This window comes from Girardinichthys multiradiatus, chromosome 17 (assembly GCF_021462225.1).
Source record: "Girardinichthys multiradiatus isolate DD_20200921_A chromosome 17, DD_fGirMul_XY1, whole genome shotgun sequence".
In the NCBI taxonomy this organism is placed as follows: Eukaryota; Metazoa; Chordata; class Actinopteri; order Cyprinodontiformes; family Goodeidae; genus Girardinichthys; species Girardinichthys multiradiatus.
Window position 1 is genome coordinate 418,445 of NC_061809.1, and position 22,364 is coordinate 440,808.

Here is a 22,364-nt window from a genome sequence, read left to right on the forward strand (position 1 = left end):
GTGCTAACTTGAATCTCCTCCTCTTTATGCTGCTTTTATCCCCGTTCTTTCTACCAAGCTTTCCTTCCATCCAAACCAACCTCCATTAATAGAACAACCAGCGTCTTTAGCAATGACCGTTTGTTGTTTAACCTCCTTGTGGAGGCTGCTGGACAACTGTCAGGTGTAGGCCATTAATCTTATGTTAAATTAAAAAGGACTATATTGGTATTAAAGCCGACGCAACATACAAGGCAGCAAAATAAAATGAAGTCAACTTTATTTAGATCTTTAGTCTTCAAGGACAAAAGATCTTGCTTTAAATGATGACCATCAATCGAAGATCTAATTAGACATGTTACATGAAATCCCCTCTTTATTCATCACTGCCCAACAATCAAATTTCCATTCAGACAATTAAACACATTTTTCTACAAAAAAACCAAAATCACCCAAACAGAAATCATATGAGCATTAAGGTTTATCACAAATCCAGGAGCACTAACCCCACCATGTGGCTCAGAGATGTTTATACACCCAACACCACCTGATTGGTTTGTACCCTCTGACAAACACAGCACAGCAGGAGGCATCTAGATTATTTAACTATTTTCCAGATACTTTGCACAGCTCATGTACACACATTCATATTACACATTCACCTCAAGACCTCACACTCACTGCTGACTGGGCATCTGACTGTGGATCCAATCAGAGCCCTGATTACAATCACAGTCCTCAGATTGCAGGCCCTCATTGGGCCACAGAGGCTATTAAAGACAAAAGCACTGCTTTCATTTGAAATATTACATATTTCTAAAAGGGAACGTTGATACTGAATCAAGCTATGAAATTAGGACGCTCTCCACTACATGAACTCTTCACATGGTGCATCTTTAGTAAGCTCTCAAAGATATGTTGCACTTACAGTGGAGTGGTTCCAAGTCCCATGATCTAAGCAAAATAAAGGGCTCTTGCATTACAATTTGTGATCAGGTCATTCTTTTCTAACAAAATATGAAAATCTATAGAAAACAAATCTTCATTGAATAAAAGGTAGATATATCCAAAAAAAGAAAATGCTGGCTCTCCGTCATCTTTCAGCTTGGAGGCCACATTCCAGCAGGAGGAAATTGCACTTGATCGGATCAGCAGAATGAGGGGGATCTGCCGCCCCAGGAGCAGCAGAACACTGGGAGGTTCATTTCTTGCGGGCGTGTTTGTACTTGTCCACGTAGGCCTTCACCAGGTTGGCCACTTTGCTGGAGTTCACCTCTCCGCTCTTGCTGTGACAGACCTGAGGGAGAAAAAAAGACCAAATCCAGTCACATTTCATGCATTTATTACTTTATAGGTAATAAAGACCACCGCATGAAAAAAATATCGGATTTTAGCTTTTTTTTTGCACGTTTCTCCACTTCTGTATCTCTTAACCCATGGATATCCTAATAGCCTTGCAAAGAGAATAAAAGCATCGCCACAGCATGATGCTGCCACTAGGTACCACAGCTGGGGTGGTAGGTTCAGAGGTTATGAGCAGTGTTAGTTTTCCATCACTCATTGTGTTAACTTTGGTTCATCTAACCAGAGAGCTGTTTGTTTCCTTTCTCCTCGACATCACTTGTTACAAACAGGATTTCTTATGGCTTGCCTGTGTGAGTGTTCTTGTACTTCTTGCTGAGTGAGAACCATTTTTATCACAAAGTGAGGACATTTTCCTGGTCCTCACTTTACCAAATTCTGTTCTTGGGACATGGGTTAGGTTTAGGACTAGGGTATGAATTGGGTTAGGGTTAGGCACTAACAATCAAGGAAAATAAATGGAAGTCAATGGAAGTAACTGAAAAGTCCTCATAAAAATAGTAAAACATGTAAGTGTATGTGTACATAACTTCTCTACTGCTTTGCGGACGATCTCTTTGTACTCCTCCTTTGTGATTTCCTTCCTTTGATAGAATGGTTTGATGGCTGTCTTTACTTCATTTACAGCTTTCTCTTGGATCTGTTGTTTCTGCAGCACAAATGGGGAAAAATGATTGGTTAAAGGGACCCCTGCTTGAACAAAATGAAAATCATCCATACTGGTATAGAGTTGCAGTTTGTTACCTTTTCTTTTTTGGAGCTGTCAGCCTGAGCCTTGCTGTGCTGGCTGGATTGAGTTGTAGAGGACGGCAGAACCTGGGACACTGTTGCCAAACCCACTTTAGTTGCTGTGGGAAGGAGGGCTGATTTGCCGTAACCTACAACTGTGTTCACCATCTAGAGCGATGCAAAGATGATGACTGCTTGAGTGCTTTTTTTTTTTTATTCCAATAACTTTCTATCAAACTTTATCAGACAAACAATGAAGTCATCTAGTTTCTATCTGCAGTGTTACCTGAGCTGTGTGGCCATCAGGCTGTGTCGCAGCTGTTGCTGCAACTGCTACAGTCTGGCTCCCAGCCTGCATGGGTGGAGGAGGTGGAGGAGGAGGCGGGAGGCCCTGGACGCCGACAGTAGGCACCTGCAGCAGCGGGACAGCAGGGTGGAGATGTATGGGGACCTGAGGAGGCATGACGTATGGGGCTGTGGGCTGCAAGCTGACCGGTAGGGGTCCCTGCAAGTGCTGGATGGGATACTGATGATGAAGAACGGTGAGCTGAGGAGGAGGAGGAACCACGTTCAACATGGCAACTGGTGCGTTGCCAGGAACCACCTGAGGAGGGGGATCACTCTTTGGTGTATCTAAAACACAAAATAGAAGAAAACAAATCATTACAATTGTAGAGCAAATGAAAGTTAAGTAGTCTGGATGAATGTCATTCAGAGCCCAAAATAAAACCTGACTCCTGATATCTTTTATTGGACTAGTCTGAGACTATGTCACCCCCCCACTCCCTTTATCAGAGTTTTTCAATGCCGGTTTTAACAACCATAGTAAACTTCCTTGTGCGATGCTAGCAAAACGCTCTTAACTATTTAGAGATTGTTATATTGCAGTCTATTCTAAGAGTTTTTAACCCTTTACAATGGAGCTCAGTGAGAGTCTGCAGCTCATCCTGTCAGTCTGTCATATGACCTACTCTGCCCCCTTCAGTTGCACCCAGTTCTCAGTGTAGTGGAAGCCCTGGTCATTAACTGCTCTCTTACGTTTCATCTGCTCCTGAGGTTTGGAACTGCAACGAAATGTCACGAGATGAATCATCAACGTTACAACAAAACAGAGAGTAAACATGCTGGTGTTAGCCTAGCAGGTCAGTAAATGTTGCTGCATGGAAATGTGTCGGCAGAAGCTGGAGCTGAGGGCGTCACACTTTTTCTTATGTTCAATATGAATTTATTCTATAAATGATTACACACACAATGGAAGAAGCAAAGGAAGAAAGGACATAAGGAGATAAGGAGGGACACACATAAAAAAGGAAGGGCAAGAAAGGAAGGAAAAAGAAGGAAAGAATGAATGAGGAAAGGTTAGGGAAGAAAACTATACTTTTCCAAACTGCGGTTGAAGCCTGGTAGCTGAATGTGTCTTAGTAATCGGCATTTGGATAAAATTAATCCTAAAAGACAAATTCTTCATACGATCTTTACATATAAATCGCTACACTGAACTATTCGTTTGTCCCCAAGTTGCTGCACTTACGTAGCACTATGGTACGTCCAAACGTGTGTAGCCCCTCTCGGGGTCCTCTTTAGGGCTAAAGTGGGTAGACTGGCATTTTATTAATGCCAACTGTAGTACTCGCTAATACAGCACTGTAGACAGTTCAATATGTCTGTCAATAGTAAATCTCTGTTCTAGTGACTGCATTCTCTCCTTGACATGGTAGAACATTGTCTCAGATCATAATCTAAGTAACTAAGGACTGCTCATGGCAGGATGTTCGAAAAAAAAAAGAACCCATCTTGAACCCTGCTCTTCTAACTAAAATCTAGATTGGCAGGTCAAAACTTTACAAAGTCCATAAAATTTGAAATTCTGATTGGTGCATATCTACATCTCAATTTAAGGCAGAGGTTCTCAGACCTGGTCCTCAGGGCCCACTGTCCTGTATGCTATAGGTGTTTCCCTGCTGCCCCACACCTGACTTGAATGAATGGGGGATTAACAGGGTTCTGCTCCAGTTGGTGTTATGCGAAGGACGGAATGAATTTCAAGCAGGTGTGCAGGAGCAGAGACACATCTAAAACATGAAGGACAGTGGACCCTGCCAACCAGCGTTGAGAAACACCTACTAGTGGCACAAACACTATGCTTGGTGGAAAATCTTGCTAAAACACAAGCTTATATTTTGACTTCTGATTTCTTCTAGCTGTAGATGTGTTTCTCTTATTTTCAAAGACATGATATAGAAGCCTGTCTTTCCAAGTTTAGAGCAAAAAGAAGGAACCTGCTGGTGGCTGCTGCTCCTCCTCCTCTTGTCTGTTCCAGCTGCTGGTTCCTCCTCTTTCCCTCTTGGAGTAATAATCCTGCACATCAGCAGGCAGTGTCCTCCTCACAGCCCAGCTGGATGCTGAGGACCAGCCTGATCGGTCCATCGTGGAGTCTCCTGGCTCTGGCTCTTTCTTCCGGCTGCCTCCTCGATTTTCATTGTAGCGGCTATAGGAGTCATTCCCTGAATTGTTGCCTGTACCTGAGAAATTGTTTCTGGGCTGCCAGCGAGTGTCAGAGCTTTCTTCCTGTTGGTTGTAGAAGCTGCGGTTACCACCGCTCCGCCCTGTGCTTCGACCACGGTCAAACCCTCCACGAACCCCCCATCCACGTGATTCCCCCTCGTTTCCACCACCCCTGCGCTGGTCTTCCCATTTTGAACTACCACTGAAGCCCGAGTCCCGGTTCCTGTCTTCGGCTTCACCCCGAGTCTTTTCTGTGACCCAGTCAGGATTCTCCGACCAGGTCTGTCTGTCGTGAGAGCTTTCTTGCGACAGACCATTTTCAAAGCGGCTAGAACCTCCTTGATATCTTCGTCCCTCATAACCAGAGCCTCCACCAAGCCCAGATTTCCAGCCTCCTCTACGCTCCTTTCTCTGGGGAGACCCCTCTTTGGACATTGGCCTTTCAGGGCTAGGCCCTCGCCTGTGAGACCTCGTTCTTGATCGAGATCTTGATCTAGATCTGGACCGAGACCTAGACCTTGATCGAGAGCGACTTCTTGATCGCCTTCTCCTCCTTTCACGGCTGCGGTCCCTTCTGGAATAGTCTCGCTCTGCATCCCGGTCCCGGTCTTTGCTGCGACGGTGAGATGACCGACTTGAGGGCAAGTCTTCGCGTTCTCTTGACCGTGAGCGTCTTGACGATTCTCTCTTTGTATCTCTTTGAGGCGACCATTTGGAGGATGGGGAGTGGAAGCGAGAGCGCCGCTGCTTGCCATTCCTTCTCTCTTGGCTCCTTTCCCTCTCCCTTTGTTCCCTGGCATTCTTGTTGACTTGGGTTTCGGGAACAGTAGCAGGCGTTACGACGTCAGTAAGATAATCCTTGTCACTTGTCAGTTCCAAAAAGGAATTGCTCCCATGCTCACTCGTGGGTGAGCTGCAATCCATTGGGACAACATTTGTGTCATCCTTGGTTGTGCAATCATAACTGGGCGCAGAATCATTGTTGGACTTGATGTTGTCCTTTGGTGTGTCATTCTCTTTTGTTATGGCTTCCTCTTTTATTGGGGATTTCTCATTGGTTGTGCCCTCCTCTTTGGCCACAAAGTCCTCCTTTGTTAAAGCCTCCACTTGAGCCGTAGAGTTCTCCATTGTTACGGTTTCTTCGATGACCATAGAGTTCTCCTTGGTTATGGCCTCCTGTTGGGCTGCAGAGTGCTCCTTCATAATGGCCTCCTCTTGGATGGTAGGGTCCATTAACACTTCCTCTTTGGCCACAACATCCTGTTTGGGTGTAGGCTCTGCCTTAGCTACTTCTACAAAACTTTTAACTCCTGAACACTCCTGTGATTTGGGTATTTCAACACTGATGTCTTCAGATGCATCTTCATCAACTGAGTCTTTGCACATATCTTTTAAATCCTTAGAAGATTCTTCTGCTTTGGCTTCCTCTGATGATTCACCAATTTCCATATTATCATCCTGTTCCTGCTCATCACTCTGTAGAGACACCTGGTCTTCCAGCAGGGTGATCCGAGAGTCAGGGGGAGATTGTAAATTCTGTTCATCAAGCTCTTTTTCTGCACTGGAAACAGGGCTGACCGGCTCTTCTTTTTTGCTGAGGGTTTCCTCGCAGGTCGAAACGGGGCTGTTTTGAGTCGAGCCTGGAAAACTGGAGAGGTCATTTGTTTCTTCGCCAGCTGTCTCTTCCTCTTGCGGTTTATGGGATTCTTCTTGAGTCACCTCGATCTGCTCGACACTGTTTACAGAGCTCAGGCCTCCTTGCTCATCAGTAGAGTTGCATCCATTCAGCTCTTCTTTGAGGCTATTTTCAGTATTAGTCTGCTGCAGATCTGAGTTGTTCATATCATCATCTTGTTTAGATAAACCCTCTTGATCTTCCTTCTCAACCTTATCATCTCCATCCCCCTCCTCCTCGCTGGCTGGTGGGCTGCTGCTGTTTTTTCTTGTGGCTTTCCGTTTGCCACTGGCCTTTCTGTTTGTTACCCGTTTCCCTTTCCTCTTCGTCGGCGCTGGAGAAGGTTTGCTTGGCTTGGAAGATTGTCCGGCAGATGAGTCTGAGTCTGACAAACTGGTCTGTGTCTGTGATTTGGGCTCTGATGCAGGAGTCTCTTCCTGACTTTTAGTGTTGCGTCTAGATCTTCTGGAGGGTATAGACCCTGACTCTTTGGTGGGTGCTTTAGACGTTGATGATCTGCTACCCCGCTTCTCTCCTCCTTTAGGACACGTGACGGCGCAGGCAACACCCTGAAATACTACAGGACAGAACACAACAGTTGATCTTTATTGGATAGTAGAGAAAAGACACAGAATAGATAAAGAGTAACAATTCCAGTTCTTGAGGGCTTTCATTTTCAGTATTTAAAAATAAAGTCAGAGGACACACAAAAGCTGTAAGGGCCTACTTACAAAAGAAAGCGTATTTGATAGAGACCTGTTGTTTATACACTTGTCTACAACAGAGGGCTAGACAATAGGTGCTGGTCATTTTGATCCATTTTATAACTTAACTTTGTTTAGGTATGAGAAGGAACCAGGTGCCACATAAATTCATGCCTGGCCAAGAGTTTCAATGAAGTAGCTATCTAGAGCTGTAGATACCAGGAAGGACAGGGCTTTCCATCTCTAAGGAGCTTCTATTGGATGACAGGGTTTCACATGTCAGCTCAATCTTTTTTTTGAATTAGTAGAATCCTGTTTTACAGCATCAGCTGCTAATATATGAACACTCTGCAGCAAAGCCAGAGAATAAATATATTCCTGTATTACAGTTCTTAAAGAGAAATTGAAATCATCAAAAACTGGTATCAGCAGGCCAATGAATCATAAAAACTGAGGATTGGAAGTCGGCCTCAATCCCCTGATTGGTTTTATTTGGGGAAGTTCAAGTCAGTCACATCTGTGACATACGGCCCGCTGTCCCCAAGGACTGGGATTGCATATCTCTGGAATAGATGATAAATATGCAGTGATAACAACTAGGACTTTAGAAATAGAGCTGCTAGCTCCTTGCAGTTATCTCTGAAGAATCAGATGTTACTCACCAAAATTACTCGAGTTAAATGGTGAGCTGGAGATCAAGGGAGATGAGATGAGTCTAAATGGAGATGAGTTGTTCCAACCAGGAAAACGCTGCCTGCAAAATGCAACAAAACTGAAGACTAGGGATGGGCATTTATCATATTGTTTATCATTGTTGTGGAAGATTTCTTCCATGATAAGAAATAGCAGTGATCTTAAGACCAATAAATTGCAATTAATATGTGAAAACCCCAAAAAATGACTGTATTGTCGAAGTTGTTCTTTTTACATTTTTTTCCACTGATGGTTAGATGAAAAGTCATAGTTTTCATGTTTCTATCACTAACAGCAATCAATCAAACAAGCATTCCTTTCTTTATGACTTTATTTATCCATCTGTCTTCATCTTTCTATATCTATTGGTGCTGAGCCTCTATTCAAATTCTTAATCAGGATTATTTGCACAGATATGTGCAAAGGTCAGCAAGAAATTGAAAAGTTGTGTTTTGTGGACTTGCTTTAAAAGTACTTTTATATAAACTAAAGTTCAATAACATTTAGTTTGCAAACAATTAAACAGATTCCAGTATTCTGAAGTATACAAAAATGTATTATGGTTTAATAGTTAATCAGATGCTCAAACAACTGAATAAGGAACCACGTCAATTGAATAAAGGACAAAATCTGAACATTGAGACACTTTACAGTATCTGATATTCAGTGAGTTAATTAGTGCTCTACACCCGGATGCATTTTTTTTTTTAAACGACAGACTGGGGGCTGGATTTTATTTTGAAATCCAAATGAAGTGTTGATTATGAACATTGGATGAGTTTTACTGTCAAACGTTCATAAAAATCTCAGCTGGTTATATTCACTTAGCTTCAAAACCCCACAGCTTTCACTGGAAAGTTCAAAGTGAAGGTGAGGAGCCAGAGGGTGTTTAAGGAAAGACTGAGAGGTAGTCTGAATTTACATTACCTTGAGGTGCCATCAGCGGGAATGGGAGCAGCAGAGGAGAACCAAGGACAACGCTGCGCCTGCAGCTTGCACTGTTTGAATCCAGTGTCATATGGTAGGTGCTCTGCTAACCAACCAGGATCTGCACTGCAGGACAATAAAAATAGCTGCTAATACAGCTCCCTGACAGTTTGTAACAGTAGCGTTGCATACATGAGACTTACATGTCCTGTATTGGTGTTGTTACGGAGACACAGGGCGACGGAGACCATGTGGAGCACTCTGTTCCCCTCACCTGGGTTAGACATAAGGAATACAGATGACATCAAACAAAGATATTAAAGACATTATTGCTACATGACATATAGTTTGCTAGAGGGTGTAGTAAAGTAACCTGTGAGTAGTGTAACAATTTGAAGATGCCAGTAGTTAAATACCTAACTACTGGCAAGAAACCCCCACAAGGACCCACTGTTGGAAAAAAGGAAATGAGCTGGAGAGGTTACACCCTTCCAAAGAACACGCTGACTGGTCTGACTGAAGTAGAACAACATTTAATGTTGTGATCAAAGCAAGATTGTTCTTTTTGGGTCTAGAGGCCGCAGACCACCCCAAAAAACAGGATTCCTGCAACAGTACATTGGGAGGCACGGTAGTTGAGGCATCATGGTATGGGGATGCTTCTTATACTATGGTACGGGCCTATTTTTCATAAACCAGTCTTCATGGATCAGTCAGAATAAAAGAAAATCGTTTAAGAAAAAAAGCAAGGTAACGACCCTAAACACAACAGTAAGGAGCAGCAACTTGTCTCCAGACCAAAAAGGTTGACTTTCTGAAGTGGATGTTTCTGTAACCAAACCAAGAAATTCAATTCAATTTAATTCAGTTTTATTTATATAGCGCCAATTCACAACACCAATTCTGGGTGTTTGAGAGACCAGAGCAGCGACATAAAAAGAACACAGAAGCACTGATCCAGGAGTACTTTCTATGGTAAGGAAAAGTAAAATGTTAAGGGATGTAGCTCCTTTAGTCGTTTCATCTAGAAAGAAAGAACAGATAAACTCTGAGCCAGTCTTGTCTGAATTAAAAAGTCATCCAAGTTTTTATATCTTCAAGACATGCTTGTAGTCTATCTAACTGGTTGGGTTCATCAGGATTTATGGATAAGTAAAGCTGAGTATCATCAGCATAACAGTGAAAATTTATTCTATATAATTTGACCTATTGGAAGCATATATATAGTAAAGAGAATTGGCCCAAGTACTGAACCCTGTGGTACTCCACAATTAACCCTGGAGTTTAAAGATGATTTATCATTTACATGAACAAACTGGAATCTGTCAGACAGATAAGATTTAAACCAGCCTAGCGCTGTTCCCCTGATCCCTACAGCATATTCCAGCCTTTCTAAGAGAATATTATGATCGACTGGATCAAATGAAGCACTGAGATCTAACAGAACCAGAACAGTCACAAGTCCATTATCTGAGGCCATAAGAATATCATTAGTGACTTTCAGCAGAGCTGTTTCAGTGCTATGATGAGCTCTGAATCCTGACTGAAACTCTTCAAACAGGTCATTGCTGTATAAATGTTCACACATTTGATTAGCAACTATTTTCTCAAGAATTTTAGATAAGAATGGAAGATTGGATATAGGTCTGTAATTTATTGTCATCTCGATCAAGCGAAGGTTTCTTAAGTAAAGGTTTAATTACAGCTAACTTAAAAGCCTGTGGTTCTGATCCATTTACTAAAGATAGATTAATCAAATCTAAAATGGGGCTGGTAATCAGAGGGAACACTTCCTTAAATAATTTGGTTGGGATTGGGTCTAACATACAAGTTGAAGGTTTAGATGAAGCTAATATTTCTGATAACTCAGGAAGCTCCACAGGATCAAAACAGTCCAAACACAGATCAGGTTCTACAGTTATTTCCAATGTTGTCTCACTTGATGAGGATGAAGTAATCATCTTCGGGAGTATGTCAAAGATTTTCTTTTTAATAGAATCAATTTTATTTAAGAAGAATCCCATAAAATCATGACTACTAAGAGCTAAGGTAATGGATGGCTCAACAGAGCTATGACTCTGTGTAAGTTTAGCAACTGTACTAAAGAGAAACCTAAGATTATTCTTGTTCTCTTCTATTAATGATGAGAAATAAGCTGTTCTAGCTTGGTGAAGTGTCTTTTTATACAACAGTAGGCTATTTGTCCAGATTAAGTAGGAATCCTCTAGATGTGTAGAGCGCCATTTTCTCTCCAATTTTCTAACATTGTGCTTTAAAGTACGCAGCTCTAAATTAAACCAAGGAGCTAGCCTCCTATTAATGATTACCTTCTTTTTTAAGGGGGCTGCATTGTCTAATGCATCACGCAATGATGAAGTAAAATGGTAAATGGACTGAACTTATATAGCGCTTTGCCAGTCATACATACCACTCAAAGCGCTTTACACTAGAGCCACATTCACTCAATCGCACTCACTAACGCTGACACATTCATACACCGCTACGCAGATCGGTAGGCAACTTGATTAACTTGGTTAAGTGCCTTACCCAGGGGTACATCAACATATGGCAGGAGGAAGCTGGAATCGAACCCACAACCTTCTGATTGCAAGACGACTACTCTTCCTACTGAGCCACAGTAACACTATGAACAAGAGAATCAATTTGTGAAGGGGCAGAGAGAGAATTATTGCCCTCCACTGTGTTGTTCTGTGATAATGAGGAAATTAAAAGTGGAACAGATTCTTTATAGGTTGTTACAGCATTGTCTGATAATGATCTACTATAATGAAACTTTCTTTCAGGTGTGGAGTACTCAGTTAAATTAAACTCAAAGGTTATTAAAAAATGGTCAGACAGGACAAGGTTATGAGAGAATATTGTTGTCTTTACACTCAATGCCATATGTCACCACAAGGTCCAGAGAATGAAGACAAAGGTGGTTAGGTTTGTTAATGTTTTGAGCAAAGCCAATTGAGTCTAAGATAGCATTAAACGCTATATTTAAGCTATATTTAATCACTTTCAGTGTCAACATGAATGTTAAAATCCCCCACTATAATAACTTTATCTGTATTTAACACTAAGTCAGATAAAAGGTCTGAAATCTGATCTAAAAATTGAGAGTAAGGGCCTGGTGGACGGTACAAAACAACAAACAGAAGAGGTTTTAGTGCTTTGCAATTTGGATGAGGTAAACTAAGGATTAAATATTCAAAAGAGTTGTAGCTATTGATTGGTCTGGTACTAATCAATAAATCGGACTGAAAGATGGTTGCTACTCCTCCTCACCCAGTAATTCGAGGAATGTGAAAATTTAAATAATTAGTAGGAGTTTACTCATTTATAGTAACATAATCCTCTTGCTGCAGCCAGGTTTCTGTGAGGCAAAATAAATCAATCTGATTATCACAAATCAGGTCACTAACTAGCAAAGTCTTTGAAGAGAGAGATCTTATGTTCAGTAAGCCACTTTTAATTGTTTTATTTTTCTTTTTAGTCTGAGTTGTGTTTATTTTTCTGAGATTTTCCTGATTTCCTCCTTTTAGATTATTTTTTAGTCTAAGCAATTTTGGTCGTGGGCGAGACACCATCTCGCCCACGACACCATCTGGGGCTTTTATATTATCTGACAATTAAACGTGTGACTAAATTGGCTTTGCCTCTGTCCAAGCTAAACTTTAGTCTGGCTCTTGCAACCCACAAAAACCCACCACAGTTTGTCCCTCAAAGCCATGGTGTGATCAGTAAAGCTGGAGACCAAATTTGGACATACTATTAGCTTCTTTTTAGGGAAATGAGGTACTGATCAATGCATTTTTATAGGGAGTAACCAAGTCACTGACTAAACTCAACTTCCAGTCCCTGCTGCTTTGCTGTCTGTAACATTTTCTCATAACATTGTTAGCTGCTAAGCAGTGCAGCCCCATTTTACTGAGTCAATTTTAAAAATCATAACTTATTTTTGTGTTGAAAGCTTGCAAATATATATCTGAGGCCACGTATATATTGTTGAAATAACAAATCCCATTTTTAACTAACAATTGTAAGTGTATTTAGCCTGTTGCAGCTTCTTGTCTGTCTGTATGGGGGGTACACTGAACTCTGCAGAGAGCAGCTAAAAACACATTATTAAACTTTATGATATTCAAAGCAAAGCACTTCTTCTCCAGCCTTTTGCCATGTGTAAATAAGTGGAGCCATACAGAAAAACTAGGAACCAAATTATCAAGTCATATCAAAACAGAGGAAATATGCCAATGTTGGTTTAGCACTTCACCAAACTGCTCTGCATAAAAACATCATCGGCAGGAGAAAGAAATTACTTTACTGCGCAGTGTAGCTCTATGCATCAATTTTGGTACATTTAGAAACAAATGATGAAGCTATGATGTTTTAGATGATCCATTACAGGATCATTATAGTAGCTTTCTTAACTGAGTGTTGGAGCGGCGTTATAAGGAGGACCTGCATAATCTCTGGTAGGGGCAAAAACAAGAGGAACAAACGGGAGAGACAAATCTAATTTTATTGTAGTGTTGCATGATATTAGGAAAACGTGTGATTATGAGATAATGTTGGTGAATGTTGTGATAAAGTTATGATTTGGGATTTTAAAAAAAACTAAACCAAACTATGTTAATTCCCCTCTGCATTGGGTTCAACCATGGACCCCAGATAGAGAGTTGTCTATCCAGACACAGGCACATATTAAAAATCCTTATTTCCATCTCAATATTTGAAAAGTAGCTATATCTCCTGTTTTGGCAAAAAGCTACAAAGTTTTAGTTCCATAAATGACCTTGCTAGAACATCTTAAAGTTTTCTAAACCCTAAACAACAAGCATAACTAAATATAGAACTGGCATAAACAGCCTGAATGCGTAGAAATGTAGAATTAGCTAAGATTTATTGTAGTCCAAGCAGTTTAATGTGATATACATATTGCATACGGTGATACTGTGATAAAGCTAACTTTGTGATATACAGTATTATGCAGCTCTAATAGCAATACACAATAAAACGTTCGTTGCACAGTGTTGTATGCCTTGTTATGTAGATTTCCCAAAGATACGCAACTACACAGGATTTTGATGTCTCATTCAAATCTCTAGTTTCACTGTTGTCCAAAAAAATACAATAATTTTAATCTAAAATAGTTTTCTTCATGACATCAGCTGAGTAAGCTTCCAACCGTCCCAGCGTATTAACTCTACTGTACTATAACCCACTAATAATAAAGTTTCAGATTAGTTGGATTTGAAAGAAACGTTTTCCACCACAAAGGCAGAAATGTGTTTCCAGTAGAAACGGATGGAAAACCTCACCTTTTTTCTGCTCAGGGAAGATGGCTCCTCGTCATTACCTGCAGTAGGACATTAAGAAGAAGTCAGCTGTTTAAGAGACGAGGCATTCAGGTTAAGGCACGTTTCTGAAAGGTTTAAACATACACTTTCGCACGAGCCCTCTAGTTTTGACGTCTGATTTCCTCTCTGTTTTCTGCTGCCGTAGTCTCCTAGCGGGCTTGTTTCTCAAGGAAAGAAAAAAAAACAGAATCTGGGTTTAAAGGAAACGGATCACTCTTCAATCAGACGCAATAATGTGTTGTAGGAACTTACTTGAGACAGACTTTTTGTTCAGGCTTTCGACAGCAGCAACTGTCAGCTTCTGTTTGAGTCGTTTGCCTCCTTACAGGAATCTAGAAACAAAAACATATTCCAATTATAGTTATATAATAGACAGGTTATCGGCTGAGGGCTTAGGAGTTCACACCCATTATTAAAGGGGACCAGAAGTAATTGGACAATTGACTCAAAGGTTATTTCATGGGCAGGTGTGTGCAGTTCCTTCAGTGAAGCAGATAAACGGCCTTCCAGCTCCTGAGAAGGTTTATAGATGATGAGCCACGGGACAGAAGCAACTGGATGAATTCAGGGATGTACTGTTTGCTCAAATCCAGGTAAATTGCAGTCAAAGTGATTGGGCAGCGTTTCCTTATGTAGATGGACCCAAAACATACAACCAAAGCATCCCAGGAGTTTATTAAAGCAAGCAGGTGGAATATCGGGCACAGTCCTGAACTTTCCTCTCGCTCTGCCCCCACTTCCTGTCTGACTACTTTTAGATAAAAACCTGAAAAACATAAAGGCCACTACAAATAACAAGTGGAATATTCTTGCATGGCCAAGTTGTTAACCCAAGCATGCTTTTCTTTTCTTTTCATTTCGTCTTCAACTTCAGATGTTCACACAGACTACAAACAGCAGACCAACCTGCACGAGGCCAAAGTTGACATCCCATCTGTAAACATTAGTGAATGGTCTTCTGTCCACAGGGCATGAAGGAGACATCTACAAAAAATTATAATATCCATGACTGACTCATAACCATTATAAAGGCGGAGTTTGTCTGTACAGAGAGATAACAAAATGCCAAACAAAGGACACAGTAAAACTACAGGAACATCATGCCAATGAGGATCACCTCTGCCCATGTGAGGAGACATCTGAGGCAGAAAACATGGCAGCAGCTGTCTGGCATGGCGAGCTCTCCTCCAGCCAGGCAGCCCAGGCACACTGGACACTTCTCCGGCTCCTCAGCATCGGACCCATCAGACGAGCCCTGGCCACCTGCACACACAAGCAAACAGAACATTGGCTTATTTCAAATCTCTAATCAAGTGGAAAAACACCATGACAAATAATAATTTGGTGCTTTGTTTAAACAAGGAAACCATTATTCTAACAGTTATGAAAGCAGTGTGACTAGTTATAGTCTGGTGTTAGTAAATATCATGTGTTGATTATGTCTGTGTGTAAATGCTGGTTGAGAATGTAACCGTTCTTTGATTGTTACACGAAGCATCACTCAGCACAGAAAACACGTTGACACTGAATTATTCATTGGATTGAATAGTTGATTACAAAAACACTGGATCACTGTAGCCCTAATACTAATAATAATAATACTAATAATACTAATAATACTAATACTAATACTAATAATACTAATAATAATAATACTAATAAAAATAATACTAATAATAATAATACTAATAATAATAATAATACTACTACTAATAATAATAATACTAATAATAATAATAATAATACTAATAATAATAATAATAATAATAATAATGCACTTTGAGGAATCATAGATTGCTAAAAAACAACTTCTCACCACTTCCAGCTCCAGTCATGTCCAGCCCCTGGTGGTCCTGATCACAACTACAACAAAGACGTAAACAGATTAGAAAGTTTCAAACTAAATGCGTCAGACTGCTGTTAATTTTCCAGGTTTTCTCCAGCTGAATGCGGCATACGTAGTAGAGCACTGCTGGTTAGCTGGCTGAATTGAAAGGAGGACTTTGCTGGTTTGAAATAGTTCCATTTGAAAAAAAATTAAAACACTCACATGACCATTAAGTTAACACCATTTTAAAAATGACAGAAAGCTCCAATAGGCTTGTCTGTAAAGCAGCAGTCTGCAGGCTAGCTACCTGAGCAGATAGCCTGACTATTCAACCAGCTAATATCAGTTTGTTATGCTTGTGTTACTTTATAAAAAGCAGAACAACAAAAAGCTAGTATAGCTTAAATTCATTCCTGCTCCAACACAGGTGATTCGTTTAGTCAGTCAATCATTTTCTATACCGCTTCTTCCATAGTGGATCACAGAGAAGCTGGTGTCCCTATGATGGACAGGTCGCCAGTCCATCATAGGGAAACACACGAACAACCAAGCACACACGCATTCACACTCCTAAGGGCAATGTAGAGTGACAAATTAACCTAACAGGCATGTCTTTGGACTGTGGGAGGAAGCTGGAGTACCCGGTGAGAACCCACTCATGCACAGGGAGAACATGCAAACTCCATGCAGAATGACTCCCGGCCAGGAGTCGAACCCAGGACCTTCTTGCTGCAAGGCAACAGTTCTACCAACTGTGCCACCGTGCAGCCTGTGCGATTCATGTAATTCACCTCAAATATTCAAAGTTAAGTTCACACAACCAAAGCTGAACCAGATGAACTAACTGTCCATTTATCTGCAATTGAATCCAGATGTACCAGCCAAATCCAGGCATGCTAACAGCCAGACCTGTATAGTCAAGAAATTACTTCAACAGAACCTGTCTGACATCATGAAGTAGGCCAACAGATGTCAAACACATCATGCCTGGATCTAGTTTAGGAACACATGAGAAATGAAGTCATTGATGTTACAAAGCAGGGTTGTTCAAACAGGTAATTTGATATAATCGTTAAAAAAAATGCAGTCTTTAAAAAGATGCACATTTGTGCCAAAAATCAACACAAACACATTTTTCTCTCCCAACTTCACCCAACTTCTGAGTGTCTGTAGACGCAGACACTCAGCCCCTCACCTTCTTGCAGAGGCTCAACGGCACCATCATGGGTCAGAATCAAAACAGCGAGCTACTGCTGAAAGTTTAAAACCCAGGTAACTTGACAAGTACTCTATACTGCCAACAGCATTCACTCACCTGCTTTGACTCACATATGAACTTAAGTGATGCCCCATTCTTAATCCATAGGGTTCAATAGGACGTTGGTCCGCCCTTTGCAGCTATAGCAGCTTCAACTCTTCTGGGAAGGCTGTCCACAAGGTTTAGGAGCATGTTTATGGGAATTTTTAACCATTTTTCCAGAAAACCATTTGTGAGGTCACGGACCAGAGGTCACAGAGTAGCAGACCAGCAGGGTTCAGATCCGGAGCCACGTGTCGTCCAATCTGGACCCAACCTGATTTTAAACATTTATATAGTACTGCATGTTGTCCAACAGTGTCTAATTTCACTTGTGCTGCATTTCTTGTTAATATGGTATAGCCCTGCGGAGCGTCTGGCCCCGGGCTGCACGTGATGCAAGTCAGGCAATGAGCTGTTGCTACCCTGGCCGCAAAGTATTTTCTCATTTACTATGTAGATATTAACATTTTATTCCTGCCAGCTGCCGTGTCTGACTTTTGAACAGGTGGGCAGTGATGTGGGTCGGCGACATTCTGGTCCACACTCCAAGCCCGCTGGTGGCGGTAATGCACCACATCGTTGTACACCAACCGCCAGAAAACAACAAAGAAGAAGCTATGTGGGTCCTTCAAAGCGGGTTGCTAAGTTGCTACCTTGGGAGCTCACACTGGCTGATATGGAAAAGGACAACAACTTAAGGAAAAAGTTAAGCAAATTGCCACAAGCACAACAAGGAGAGCAGAACTGTTTTACCAAGATGTACTGACCCAGCTAGATTGAGCCATTCAAAGTGTTTAATATTGGTACTAGTGTGAAAATATTGTTGTCTCTTGATTTAAAATGTTCAGGCCCCAAAGTGTTTGGATGAGGGAGGGAGTGGACCTCCTACTATTTCAATTGGGGACCCCTGTCAGAGACTGATGTTGGAAGACAAGGCTTGGCTCTCGGTCTCCATTCTAACTCATCCCAAAGGTGTTCTATCGCGTTGAGGTCTGGACTCTGTGCAGTCCAGTCAAGCTCATCCACATAAAGCTCTCTCATGCAAGTCTTTATGGACCTTGCTTTGTGCACAGACATGTTGGAAGAGGAAGAGGCCACCTCCAAACTGGTCGCACAATGATGAGAGCATTGACTTGTGCAAAATGTCATGGTGTGCTGAAGCATTCAGATTTCCTATCACTGGAACGAAGGGACCGAAACCAGCTGCTGAAAAACAACCCCACAGCAAAATTCCCCCTACGACAAACTATAGACGTGGTACAATACAGTTAGACAAGTACCGTTCGCCTGGGAACCACCAAACCCAGACTCTTCCATCAGATTGCTAGGTGGAGAAGCTTGATTCGTCCCTCCAGACAGGGTTCTCACCAAGTATTTTTATGAGCGTAGCGTGGGGGGCAAGTGGTAAGAGAAAAATATTTTGTCTAACGGAGGGGTCATCAGGTACACCCACCATTCAAGGCTGACATGATTTTAGAAAGCCTTACCGTTAGCGGTAGCATAGGGTGAAAGGAAGCAGGAGCCGACTCAGCGCATGCGCTACAGCCGACATAAAAACGACACGGAGGGAGCCCAGATGTCAGCCCAGATCTCAGTCAAAGGGCCAATACGCTCATAAAAAATGAGCATATCCGCCTAAATTTCAGAGGGAATGTGCTGGCGAGAACCCTGCCAGAGAATGAGCCTCCACTGCTCTAAAGTCCAGTGCCAGCGCGCTTTACACCACTGCATCCGACCCCTTGCACTGGACTTGGTGATATATGGCGTGGATGCAACTGCTCGGCCATGGAAACCCGTTCCATGGTCTCTACACCCTGTTCTTGATCTAATCTAAAGACTGCATGAAGTTTGGAGATCTGTAGCGCTCAACTCTGTGCACCATGCGCGTCAGCATCCACTGACAGTTGACACGACTGGACTGGACCCTGTCACAGTACCACACCAGAATTCACTGAGCTCCTGAGAGCAACCCATTTGTTCACACATGTTTGGAGTAACAGTCTGCGTGCTTGGCAGCTTGATTTTCTACACATGTGACCATGGAAGTGATCAGAACACCTGATTTCAATTATTTGGATGAATGACTGAATACTTTTGGCAATATAGTGTACGTCTGGAAAAGAACCCTCTTTGGCCAAAAAGGCACAAGCGTTGTTCCAAAGTATTTTGCCTACGAGGCAAAACGAACAGGAAAAACCTAAAGGTCAATGAGCCCTGATGCCAAATGTGCTAAATTCTTGTTGATGTTTTTTTTCCTAAATGGGAGCTAAATTGCCTTCAACATATAGGTTTTACAGTTAAGACAATATAAAAACATTATCAAACTGCAATTAGTTATATTTGTCAGATTTGTATGATTACAAAAGGACACTATACATTAAAAAACATTTTAGTTTTTTTTTTGCTGTGTTGAAAGCAGGGTTACAAAGCCATTTGTAAGGTTCTGAGACTCCAGCGAACCACCAGGAAACAGCAGTGAAACTTCCCAGGAGTGGCCGCTCTACCAAAATTACTTCAGGAGTGTAACAACAAGTCATCCAGCAGGTCACAGAATGACATCTAAAGAACTGTAGGACTCACTTACCACAGTTAAGGTTAGTGTTCATGACTCAACAATAACTAAGACATTGGGCAAAAATGTCCTCCGTGGAACAGGTCAAAATAAAAATCATACTAACAGTCGTACATGGTGGTGGTAGTGTGATGATGTGGAGCTGTTTTTCTGCTTCAATACCTGAATAACTTGCCATAACTGATGGATGAATTAATTCTGCTCTCTTTCATAAAATTCTGAAGGAGTATGTCTGGCCACCAGCTCGTGACCATTTACTCAAGTGCACCTGAGTTATGAATTCAGGTGTGATCCTAATCAAAGTCCGGGTTTATGGATGCTGTGACATTTAAAGCTGGCTGTTCAAGCTCAAAACCCGTTTAAGAGTGGGACAAAGTTCCTCCACAACAATAGTTATCACAAATGTTGGATGGCCACCAAGAATGGCACGGCAGTTATTAGGTTTTGGGGGGTGATTACTTTTTACACATAGGATCAGGCTGGTTTAGACTGCTTTTGCTCTCTCTGTAAATAACATCACCATTCAAAAACCACATTTGATATTTTCTCAGGTTTCTTTGTCCAATATTAAAATTCATTTAATGATGTGATTAATGTTTCACATGATCAAACATCTCAAAGTGTCTCAACATGAGACAAAACAGCAAAAAATGAGACATTTTGTAAGTGGACAAAAATTGTGCGTTTTACAGTTGTCAAGGTAGATTATATTTTGATGTCTAGTTAGATGTTTACTTGAGAGTGAAACACAAAATGTCCAATGTACCTAGACTGCATTTCTCAATATGATTATTTACAGTCATCAAATGCGCCTGATGGACGGCATGCAGGACCAGGTGAGCAATAGCTGTGGAATATAAAGCATTTTTTGCATAAGGATCCTAAAATCGCTAACATTGCTGTTTGTAGTTGCTGAGGATTTTCAATTTATCCATCATGTCGACATGGGCGGATTGCGGTGGATCCCTTGGCCTGGTATATTATTTGATTTGGGGGTTTTATGTATCAAAGGTTAAATCAAACCAACATTTGAGCTTTAAATAATAATGTTGAATCAAAGTGAAAGTGAAATAATTTTAGAGCTTGATTCTAAAACTCACCTCATGTTGAAACGCAGGCCTAAAACCAATGCAGGCAACAACCTCTTAGATTTGAGTTCAAGTCTCCTCTATGTTCCCTTTCTAGTGGTCAGCCTTTAATGCGAAGAAACCTAACTTGACCAAACTTGAGTTATAATAAACAAGCACATCAGCAGCCGATCTTAGTAGGCAACACTGTTAAAGAGTTAAACCCTTTATTGTCTTATTAGTTTTGGTGTCTTCAAATAATTGAACACGAAAATCTATCAAAAAGAAACATTTAAATTACACTGAGACAAGCGACCCAGTCTGATGCTCTGGCCTACAGACATTTCCGAGCATTCAGCAGAGATCATGTCAACACACAAGAACCACTACTCAGCTTTGTTTTTCAAATGTCAACCGAACTTTGTTAATCAAGGATCATTCATAATAACCAGCTTTAAATGTTGAACTAAATCTAAACGTATTAAACAGGATCCTATATATGAGATATAGCGTTGTAGTTAATTTTTTTAAAAGCTGTTTGGGTGAGCACGGCCTCCATACTGGAGACACTAAATTAGCACCAACTTGTGCCAACACGACGGTAACAACATGGTTGTTATTGGATAGCAGGACATCTGCAGCTAGCTACAACCAGAGTCCTCTGAAAGCTATATCTTTGTTATTGCTCCTGCAACCAGAAGATCTCAACACTGTTTATTATTAGCTCCAACGGCTGCAATGAAGGTCAGAGGCTATCTAGCTAGCTAGCTAGCTAGCTAGATAGATAGCTAGCTATGAGGCAGCAAGCTAGCGGCTTTGAACAACAGCACCTGCTTACGTCGCCTGTAGCTTCCAAAGCAGCTAAATTATCGTTACTCACCTTTGAACGGAGTTGAGGCTAAATATACTCGGTGAGGTGTTTTAGCGTCCAAGCCCTTGCTGTACTGTCCGGCTGAATGAAGATATCTGCGAATTATTTTTAGCTAAAAATGAGGCATAGATTTCAGAAAGTCTCAGCCACATGTCCTGCAGTCTAGCTGACAAGGTTGCGCTTCTGGCACCCCCTACTGGAAGCACTAAGCGTTGCAGCACAATGTGTATTTATTTATTTGGTTTCGTTTAGAAATCTAAGCTGCAGGTATAGTGACAACCACAAGTGATCAAAGTTAGTACACAAATGTATGTTTGGATCTGCATTTTATTGTATCATTTCAATAAAATTGGAAATACATACCTTAAATAAATAAGTACTGAAACATTTGACAAATATGGACATATTTGTCAAATGTTTCAGTCATTTATTAAAAACATAAATACTGGTGAAAATGTTGCAAAAAAGTATAGACTTGCATTTATGTATTATTTGTAAATGTAATTATTGTAGAATTTCTTAATTTAAATATTAATTAATTTATTTCATCATTAAAATAATAAAACTCCCATGAATTTTATTTGATCTGTCAGTCTTACCCATTTAAGGGCTATCACCAGCATTGACAAATGACCAGTCTGAAACTAACTTAATTACAGATTGTTCATTTGGATATTGCACCTACAATTTATATAAAATTTGATATGAAGCAAATTGGTGACCCAAGGAAGATAGGGAAAACAAATTTCTCAACCTCAACTATGTAGATCACATAACAGAACATTG

General features: G+C 41.1%; 1 protein-coding gene across 1 annotated transcript; it reads right to left on the reverse strand.

Annotated features, from left to right (window-relative positions):
* Positions 1 to 242: 242 nt before the first annotated feature.
* Positions 243 to 21,760, reverse strand: scaf11 (SR-related CTD-associated factor 11). The gene is made up of 15 exons (XM_047390023.1): positions 21,588 to 21,760; positions 15,757 to 15,803; positions 15,058 to 15,203; positions 14,847 to 14,924; positions 14,193 to 14,272; positions 14,025 to 14,104; positions 13,902 to 13,939; positions 8,778 to 8,848; positions 8,575 to 8,700; positions 7,617 to 7,708; positions 4,350 to 6,827; positions 2,357 to 2,703; positions 2,086 to 2,238; positions 1,871 to 1,990; positions 243 to 1,276 (listed from the first exon to the last, which is right to left on the reverse strand). The coding sequence occupies exons 2-15, from the start codon at positions 15,773 to 15,775 to the stop codon at positions 1,181 to 1,183; spliced, it is 3,924 nt and encodes a 1,307-aa protein (XP_047245979.1). The 5' UTR covers positions 15,776 to 15,803; positions 21,588 to 21,760; the 3' UTR covers positions 243 to 1,180.
* Positions 21,761 to 22,364: the final 604 nt, after the last annotated feature.

Excerpts from the sequence above, each read along its gene's own strand:
- scaf11 (XM_047390023.1), bottom strand. Across the intron at positions 14,925-15,057 it reads GTCTCCTCACATGGGCAGAG|ATGTCTCCTTCATGCCCTGT; the intron begins GTGATCCTCATT and ends AATTTTTTGTAG. Across the intron at positions 1,277-1,870 it reads TCCGCAAAGCAGTAGAGAAG|GTCTGTCACAGCAAGAGCGG; the intron begins TTATGTACACAT and ends TTTCTCCCTCAG.